At 32.9% G+C, this 10196-nt stretch overlaps 2 protein-coding genes across 2 annotated transcripts; both read left to right on the top strand.

Moving 5' to 3' along the window:
• The first annotated feature begins 747 nt into the window (after nt 1-747).
• Nucleotides 748-6776, top strand: LOC121999186 (receptor-like kinase TMK4). Its single transcript, XM_042553903.1, has 3 exons — nt 748-1298; nt 1410-1802; nt 6629-6776. Exons 1-3 carry the CDS (start codon nt 748-750, stop codon nt 6774-6776), a joined length of 1092 nt encoding a protein of 363 aa, XP_042409837.1.
• A 2159-nt stretch (nt 6777-8935) lies between these two features.
• On the top strand, nt 8936-9391 carry LOC121999185 (receptor-like kinase TMK4). The gene has a single exon (XM_042553902.1). The coding sequence runs from the start codon at nt 8936-8938 to the stop codon at nt 9389-9391; it is 456 nt and encodes a 151-aa protein (XP_042409836.1).
• The last annotated feature ends 805 nt before the right edge of the window (nt 9392-10196 follow it).

The following is a 10196-nucleotide window of genomic DNA, read 5'->3' as shown; positions in this document are numbered from 1 at the left end:
AAAATTCTGATATTCATATTGTTCAGGGTAAATTTTCGGTATCGGTACGGTATATCAAAAATTTCGTTAAAAATCGTATATCGATACCGATACGAAAAATTTCGGTACGGTATAATATCGTAACAAATTTTTTGGTATACCATAAAATCAGTAATTCGGTAAATTTTGATACGGTATGTGCGGTATACCGAAATATAGATATTTTTCCCCACCCCTAATGTGAAGCTTGATCCTCTATAAAATCTAACTAATTCAATAAAACAAACGATCAATAAACTAGTAATTTGCATCTTAAAATAATAAATCTAAATCTAAATCTAAATCTATATAAAATGAATTGTAAAAATAAAGAATAAATTTATTAAAACCTATAAAATTCACATATGATCTTCAGTGACATGGTCTTTAGAAAACATAATAAAAAGCCATAAAATTACAAGAGTCAGATAATGAAAATATGATAAAAAAAAAAGAACTACAGACATTGTCATTGCCATTACCAGGAAATTCCTCCTTTTTTTTCTCCTCCCATTTGACTGTCTTGCGATCATATAATTCAATTGTTTCCAATAAGACAATTCATAATCAGTAAATAAATTAAATTCATTTTCAAATTTTTCATATTTCAACTTTTTACTACATCACCTCAAGAAGAAGAGCAAGAAGAAATTTGAACTTAGCATTGAGAGTGTAAATGCATACCTGGATTAACCTCAAAGTTTGCATATGTCTATTCAAGCATTGAAAATGACCACAAATAATTTTAGTGAGGATTTTATATTTGGCAAGGACGGTTTTGGAATCGTTTACAAAGGAGATCTCAGTGTAACATTAATTGCTGTGAAGAGAAGTATATCTGGTTTGATGGGTCAAAATGGCCAACAAGAGTTCAAAACAGAGATTGATGTTCTTAGAAAGGTTAGACATCGGAACTTGGTTGCACTTCTTGGATATTATGTTGATGGCCAAGAAAGACTTTTGGTGTATGAATTCATGCCAAAGGGTACACTAGGGCATCACTTGTTTGAATGGGAGAGCGGAAATGCACCGCCACTTTCATGTAAGCAACGACTAGTGATTTCTTCTTTGGATATTGCTAGAGGTATTGAGTATTTACACAGTTTGGCCCAAGAGATTTTCATTCACAGGTATTTGAAACATGCTAACATACTACGAGACAAGGATTTGAATGCCAAAGTTTCTGATTTTGGATTGGTAAAGCTTGCTACACACAACAAAATGTCCATGACGACACAAGTAGCAAGAACTTTTGGATATCTTGCACCTGAATATGCAAGTAACTGGATTGATTTACTTTTTTAACAGATATTCTGTCTTTTAAATTATAAACATAACTCAAATATTTTGATGGAAATATTTACTAACATGAGCTTTTGTATTTTAACTACCACTAGAAAAGTGTCTGCGAAGGTTGATGCCTACGCATTCGGTGTTATATTATTGGAGATAATTACCGGAAGAAAAGTACTGGTTGAGTCATTCCTTCCTGATGACAATCTTGTATCAGTGTTTCGCAGAGAGTTTACTCAAGAGAAAAATAAAATTTTAAATTCCATGGCGGACCGAGTCCTTGAATTTGACGATAAGACTCAGAAGAGTCTAATGGAAGTTGCAGACTTGGCTTGGCACTGCACATGTCGTGAACCCTACCAAAGACCTGATATGAGCCATATAGTCAATACACTTTCTCCTCTAATAGAGCCATGGCAACCTCCTACAACCAATGATATAGAGAATGAAGATGACTCAACTTACATTCTAACTGAAATACTTGAAAGATGGTACGGTATAATACCGTTACCATACCGAAAAATATGATATAAATTTTTTTATACCGATATCATACCAAAATTTCGGTATACCAAAATTCTGATATTTATATTATTCAGGGTTAATTTTCGATATCTGTACGGTACATAGCAAAAATTTCGATATCGAAAATTTTGATATGGTATAATATCATACCAAAATTTTTGGTATACCATAAAATCGATATAATTCGGTAAATTTCGATATGGTATGTACGGTATATCAAAATTTCGATATTTTTCCCCACCCCTATCAGTTCTTAAACTCTATCTTCTATCTCTTCGTAATAATTCATAATAAGTAGGAAACAATAGGGATGAAGCTTGATCCTCTATAAAATCTAACTAATTCAATAAAACAAACTACCAAATAAACTAGTAATTTGCATCTCCTTTATGAAAAAATAATAAATCTAAATCTATATAAAATGAATTGTGAAAAAAAGAGACATCATCTGATTAATTTATTAAAACCTGTAAAATTCACAAGATTGACTTCAATGACATGGTCTTTAGAAAACATATTAAAAAGACATAAAATTACAAGAGTTAGATAATGAAAATGGAACTACAACCAGTGTAATTGCAAGGAAATTCCTCTTTTTTTTCCCTCCCATTTGACTGTATTGCAATCTCATAATTCAACTATTCCCAATAAGACAATTTGTAATCAGGAAATAAATTAAAATCATTCTTGAATTTTTCATATTTCAATTTTTTATTAAAAATTTTTATTTTATTTTTATATATTGACAAATCTCAAGTAATGGCCAAAGATGGTGAGGCCTTCTATGAGTATTCCAAATTAATGCAATTATTATGATTTTTTTATAAAAAATTATAGGAATTCTAGGGGAAAAAATTAACTCAAAATTAAATTTTGAATATGAAGATATTTAAATGTACTGTGTAATTTGAATTACAAAATATTTCGATATTCAAAACTCCATACTTTTCCCCTAAATATTATTCCTTCCATTAAGATTGAATATTTTTCCTCCTAATTTGTACATTCATAAGCAGTGACCAATATTGTTGATCATTTAAAGCCTATTATGTAATTAAGCAATAGGCATGAATCTTATCTATGATATTAGATAGCTTTAGAATTTATAGTGTTTAAATTTAGATTGTTAGTTATATTTTAATTATTTTTAATACGAAATCACTATATCTATTTGCATAGATTTTTTTTAAAGATTCAGAACCAACTAGAAGAATACAATATTAAAGACGTTAGAGTTGAAAATTTTGACTATAAGATTATATATATATTTTTTACTTTATTAATTATATTATATTATATTGTTGCGAATTAATATACTAGTTCAGATGAATTTTAGCTGTCATCTTAGCTAATTTGTTTAGGGGAACAAGGAGATTAATTAAGTTGAAAATAATATATAAAAGAGTAACAACGGTTGCGATCGAGTTATTTGCTGCAATGATATAAGAATAGGTTAGAGGAAAGGGATATATAAAGAATAAGGTTTGAAATAATCTTTATAAATATTGTATAGTTCAAAGATGAACATTAATGGGCACATGGATTAGTAAAGTTGATCCGAGCCAATCAATTAATTATAAAGGCATTCAGTTGCTCATATTGTATAGTTCTAATTTGCTTCTATGTTGGTCAAGTAAACTAGTATAGAAGAAGACGTGGAGGACAAAGTCAATTACCTTTGTGCATGTCTTGTATTTGGTACCAACAAGGTCAAATTGTCAGGTGAAATCTTTTAATTGGTCAAGTAATTAGATAAGAGCAAGTAGTTACTCAGATGATTAAGGAGCAGGCGAAGACTGAACATGGCTTGCGCGTTTACCATTTCATAATCTCTCTTCTCACGCACGGTACCAAATGAGAGCAGAGCATCGCAGAGCCAAAAGAATTTTTCAAACCTACTTTTTCTCTATATAAACCTATTGAGACTGCATTGCATTCACTATCAGAATTGCTAGCTCAGCTCAGTGATACAATTAATCAAAAATATGGTTGTTAAACTGCTCCTCATAGCAAAGATTTATTAATCAAATAAACAAGTGTTCAGGTATATAAAAACATGGTTTTCTATTCATGATTATTTTTTCATTTTAATCGATTGTTTCAATCGATTAAAAATTCAATCGATTGATTTAATCGATTAAAATTTCATTTTCATTTGCTTTTACGGACGAACAGTAACATTTAAGGTTTCTTCGTTTAATCGATTACCTAAATTGATTGAAAAACTGTTTGAATCGGTTAAAAGACTTTCATTTTTAATCTAAGTTCAAACAAGCCGCATCAGCATGCTGATGCAGTTCCTTTCATTCGACAAATGAAATGGTTTAGTTTCTAATAAAATAATTAATAACGTGGCCACTAATAACCGTTTACCTCTCCACCGCCCTCCACTCACATCACAAATTACCATATATTTTCCCCTCTCCTCATCACTCATCACTCCGCACTCCAAGCTCCACAGCAATCGCACTTTGCAGCTCCGTAACACTTTGCACTCAGCAGCTCCGCAGCAGCAACTAGCAAAGGTAATCCACTTTTTTATTGATCTTCATTACGGGCAACTAGCAACTAGCCCGTATGCTGAGCACTACGGGCTTAGCCTACCTCATTACGACTATAAAATATAACAGTGCATACCCTGCTTCTGGCCTCGTGAATGGCAACAATTAAGATAGAAAAGATGCGGAGCCTCATATGCATCTTTCATTCAATTATATCTATGACTGAGATGATCCCACGGGGGAAATTTCTTTATGCCAAAAACAATGGTTATCTCTCCAACGGTTACCTATTCCTATAAGAGAGCAACCTTGTACGTATTTGGGGTACCTATTCTAAAGCAACCCAGTATATGTATAATATGTTTTTTTTTCACATTTCACTTATTGAATGATCCCTCGTAATCCCATCTCCGATCGTTTCCTATCTATATATCTTTACAAAATAATGAATACATCTACCTCACTTAACCTTAACAATTGATTATGTAATTATTTATAATAGACTTTCTAAAAAAATATGAGTATCTGAGCATTCTTATTAGTTCTTAGGGTGGTTCGATACTGTATACTGAACCATCAACCCACATATCGTTACCATACCGAAAAAATACGGTATAAAAATTTTTCATACCGATACCGTATCAGATTTTCAATATACCGAATTTCAATATATCAAAATTTTGATATTCATATTGTTCAGAGTAAATTTTCAGTATCAGTACGGTGTATCGAAAATTTCATAAAAAAATCATATATTGATACCGATACCGAAAATTTCGGTACAGTAAATTTAATCGATTGATTTAATCGATTAAAATTGCATTTTCTTTTGCTTTTACAGAGGAACAGAAACATTTACAATTTTTTCGTTTAATCGATTACCTAAATTGATTGAAAAACTGCTTGAATCGGTTAAAAGACTTCTGTTTTTAATCTAAGTTCAAACAAGTCGCGTCAGCATGTTGATGCAGTTCCTTTCATTTGACAAATGAAATGGTTTAATTTCTAATAAAATGATTAAAAATGTGGCCACTAATAACCGCTTACCCCTCCACCGCCTTCCACTCACATCACAAATTACTATATATTTTCCCCTCTCCTCATCACTAACCACTCCGCACTTCGAGCTCCACAGCTCTGCGGCACAATGCACTTCGCAGCTCCGCAGCAACAACTAGCAAAGGTATTCCACTTTTTAATTGATCTTCCCTGCTGATGAGCCTGCTACGAGCTTAGTCTACCTCATTCCGACTATAAAATATAACAGTGCATGGCCTGCTTCTAGCCTCGTGAATGGCAACAATTAAGATAAAAAAGGTGTGGAGCCTCATATGCATCTTTCATTCAATTATATCTATGACTGAGGTGATCCCATGGGGAAAATTTCTTTATGCTAAAAACAATCGGTATCTCTCAAATGGTTACTTATTCCTACAAGAGAGTAACTTTGTACGTATTTGGGGTACATATTCTAGAGCAACCCAGTATAAGTATAATATGTTTTTTTTCCCATTTCACTTATTGAGTGAACCCTCGTAATCCCATCTCCGATTGTTTCCTATCTATATATCTTTATAGACTAATGAATATGTCTACCTCACTTAACTTTAACAATTGATTATGTAATTATTTATAAGAGACCTTCTATAAAATATGAGTATCTGAGCATTACTATCAGTTCTTAAAGGTGGTTTGGTACGGCATACCGAACCATCAACCCACATAATGTTACCGTACCGAAAAATACGGTATAAAAATTTTTCATATCGATACTGTACCAGAATTTCGGTATATCGAATTTTAGTAAACAAAAATTTTGGTATTCATATTGTTCAGGGTAAATTTTCGGTATCAGTACAATATATTGAAAATTTCATAAAAAATTGTATATCGATATCGATACCGAAAATTTTGGTATAGTAAATTCAATCGATTGATTTTATCGATTAAAAATTCATTTTCTTTTGCTTTTACAGTGGAACAGTAACATTTACAATTCCTTCGTTTAATCGATTACCTAAATCAATTGAAAAACTACTTGAATCGGTTAAAAGACTTCTGTTTTTAATCTAAGTTCAAACAAGCCGCATCAGCATGCTGATGTAGTTCCTTTCATTTGACAAATGAAATGGTTTAATTTCTAATAAAATGATTAACATGGCCACTAATAACCGCTTACCTCTCCACCGCCCTCCACTCACATCACAAATTACTATATATTTCCCCTCTCCTCATCACTCATCACTCCGCACTCCGAGCTCCACAACTCCACGGTACTCTGCACTTCACAGCTCCGCAGCAGCAACTAGCAAAGGTATTCCACTTTTTTTATTGATCTTCCCTGCTGATGAGCCTGCTACGGGGTTAGTCTACCTCATTACGACTATAAAATATAACAGCGCATTGCCTGCTTCTGGCCTCGTGAATGGCAACAATTAAGATAGAAAAGGTGTGGAGCCTCATATGCATCTTTCATTCAATTATATCTATGATTGAGGTGAACCCATGGGGAAAATGTATTTATGCTAAAAACAATCGGTATCTCTCCAACGGTTACTTATTCCTACTAGAGGGCAACCTAGTACGTATTTGGGGTACCTATTCTAGAGCAACCCAGTATAAGTATAATATGTTTTCTTTCCCATTTCACTTATTGAGTGAACCCTCGTAATCCCATCTCCGATCGTTTCCTATCTATATATCTTTATAGACTAATGAATATATCTACCTCACTTAACTTTAACAATTGATTATGTAATTATTTATAAGAGACCTTCTATAAAATATGAGTATCTGAGCATTTCTATCAGTTCTTAAGGGTGGTTCGGTACGATATACCGAACCATCAACCCACATACCGTTACCGTACCGAAAAATACGGTATAAAAATTTTTCATACCGATACCGTATCAGAATTTCAGTATACCGAATTTCAATAAACCAAAATTCTTGTATTCATATTGTTCAGGGTAAATTTTCGGTATTAGTACGGTATATCAAAAATTTCGTAAAAAATCGTATATCGATACTGATACTAAAAATTTCGATACAGTAAATTCAATCGACTGATTTAATTGATTAAAATTGCATTTTCTTTTGCTTTTACAGAGGAACAGAAACATTAACAATTTTTTCGTTTAATCGATTACCTAAATTGATTGAAAAACTGCTTGAATCGGTTAAAAGACTTCCGTTTTTAATCTAAGTTCAAACAAGCCGCGTCAGCATGTTGATGCAGTTCCTTTCATTTGACAAATGAAATGGTTTAATTTCTAATAAAATGATTTAAAATGTGGCCACTAATAATCGCTTATCTCTCCACCGCCCTCCACTCACATCACAAATTACTATATATTTTCCCCTCTCCTCATCACTCATCACTCCGAGCTCCACAGCTCCGCGGCACTCTGCACTCCACAACAGCAACTAGCAAAGGTATTCCACTTTTTTTATTGATCTTCCCTGCTGATGAGCCTGCTACGGGGTTATTCTACCTCATTACGACTATAAAATATAACAGTGCATTGTCTGCTTCTGGCCTCGTGAATGGCAACAATTAAGATAGAAAAGGTGTGGAGCCTCATATGCATCTTTCATTCAATTATATCTACGACTGAGGTGAACCCATGGGGAAAATTTCTTTATGCTAAAAACAATCGGTATCTCTCCAACAGTTACTTATTCCTACTAGAGGGCAACCTAGTACATATTTGGGGTACCTATTCTAAAGCAACCCAGTATAAGTATAATATGTTTTCTTTCCCATTTCACTTATTGAGTGAACCCTCGTAATCCCATCTCCGATCGTTTCCTATCTATATATCTTTATAGACTAATGAATATATCTACCTCACTTAACTTTAACAATTGATTATGTATTTATTTATAAGAGGCCTTCTATAAAATATGAGTATCTGAGCATTTCTATCAGTTCTTAAAGGTGGTTCGATACGGTACACCGAACCATCAACCCACATACCGTTATCATACCGAAAAATATGATAAAAAAAATTTTCATACCAATACCGTACCGGAATTTCGGTATACCGAAATTCTAGTATTTATATTATTCAGGGTAAATTTTCGGTATCGGTACGGTATATCGAAAATTTTACTAAAAATCGTATATCAAAATCGAAACCGAAAATTTCAATACGATATAATACCATACCAAAATTTTTGATATACAATAAAATCGGTATAATTTAGTAAATTTAGAGATGGTATGTGCAGGATATCGAAATTTTGGTATTTTTCCCTACCGCTATCAGTTCTTAAACTCTATCTTCTATCTCTTTATAATAATTCATAATAAGTAGGAAACAATAGGGATCTAATGTGAACCTTGATCCTCAATAAAATCCAACTAATTCAATAAATCAAACGACCAAATAAACTAGTAATTTGCATCTCCTTTATGAAAAAATAATAAATCTAAATCTAAATCTATATAAAATGAATTGTGAAAAAAAGAGACATCATCTGATAAATTTATTAAAACCTGTAAAATTCGCAAGATGGTTTCAGTGACATGGTCTATAGAAAACATATTAAAAAAACATAAAATTACAAGAGTGAAGAGATGTATATCTGGTTTGATGGGTCAAAATGGCCAACAAGAGTTCAAAACAGAGATTGATGTTCTTAGAAAGGTTAGACATCAGAACTTGGTTGCACTTCTTGAATATTGTGTTGATTGCCAAGAAAGACTTTTGGTGTATGAATTCATGTCAGAGGGTACACTAGGGCATCACTTGTTTGAATGGGAGAATAGAAATGCACTGCCACTTATTTGGAAGCAGCAACTAGTGATTTCTTTGGATATTGCTAGAGGTATTGAGTATTTACACAGTTTGGCCCAAGAGATTTTCATTCATAGGGATTTGAAACATGCTAACATACTACTAGACAAGGATTTGAATGCCAAAGTTTCTGATTTTGGGTTGGTAAAGCTTGCTACACACAACAAAATGTCCATGACGACAAAAGTAGCAATAACTTTTGGATATCTTGCACCTGAATATGCAAGTAAGTGGATTGATTTACTTTTTTAACAGATATTCTGTCTTTTAAATTATAAACATAACTCAAATATTTTGATGGAAATATTTACTAACATGAGCTTTTGTATTTTAACTGCCACTAGAAAAGTGTCTGCGAAGGTTGATGTCTACGCATTCGGTGTTATATCATTGGAGATAATTTCCGGAAGAAAAGTACTGGCTGAGTCATTCCTTCCTGATGACAATCTTGTATCAGTGTTTCGCAAAGAGTTTACTCAAGAGAAAAATAAAATTTTAAATTACATGGCGGACCGAGTCTTTGAACTTGACGATGAGACTCAGAAGAGTCTAATGGAAGTTGCAGACTTGGCTTGGCACTGCACATGCCGTGAACCCTACCAGAGGCCTTATATGAGCCACATAGTCACACTTTCTCCTCTAATAGAGCCATGACAACCTCCTACAACCAATGATATAAACAATCAAGATGACTCAACTTATAGTCTAACTGAAATACTTGAAACATGGCAACACGACACCACCCTTATCCGGTGATTTAGTTATTGTTGTTGTTGTTTTTGTGGCATAATGTTTACATCAAGAATAAAAATGGAGGAAGAGATGGCAAGATTTATGATATGAAATCAACGCGAGGCTTGAGCCAATGTGCATATAATACGTCAGTACAATGATTTGTATCATGGTATTTCTCGATGTATAGTTGTGATGCCATGCATATAATCTTGATGGAGGCAATTCATCTCAGGACTATGATACAACGGTAGGATATTTAAGTTGTCACTTAGACATCCGTGATTAGATCTCCAACTATAATGAATTTATAGAAATTTATACT

Source organism: Zingiber officinale, chromosome 7A, assembly GCF_018446385.1.
Source record: "Zingiber officinale cultivar Zhangliang chromosome 7A, Zo_v1.1, whole genome shotgun sequence".
Lineage (NCBI taxonomy): Eukaryota > Viridiplantae > Streptophyta > Magnoliopsida > Zingiberales > Zingiberaceae > Zingiber > Zingiber officinale.
Note: the sequence above shows the minus strand (reverse complement) of the source record. Positions and strands in the feature narration are given on the sequence as shown.

Coding starts and splice junctions, on each gene's coding strand:
- LOC121999185 (XM_042553902.1), top strand. CDS start 8,936: ATGGGTCAAAATGGCCAACAAGAGTTCAAAACAGAGATTGATGTTCTT.
- LOC121999186 (XM_042553903.1), top strand. CDS start 748: ATGACCACAAATAATTTTAGTGAGGATTTTATATTTGGCAAGGACGGT. Junction 1,299..1,409: donor CTTGCACCTGAATATGCAAG/TAACTGGATTGA, acceptor TATTTTAACTAC/CACTAGAAAAGTGTCTGCGA. Junction 1,803..6,628: donor ACTGAAATACTTGAAAGATG/GTACGGTATAAT, acceptor TGCACTTCACAG/CTCCGCAGCAGCAACTAGCA.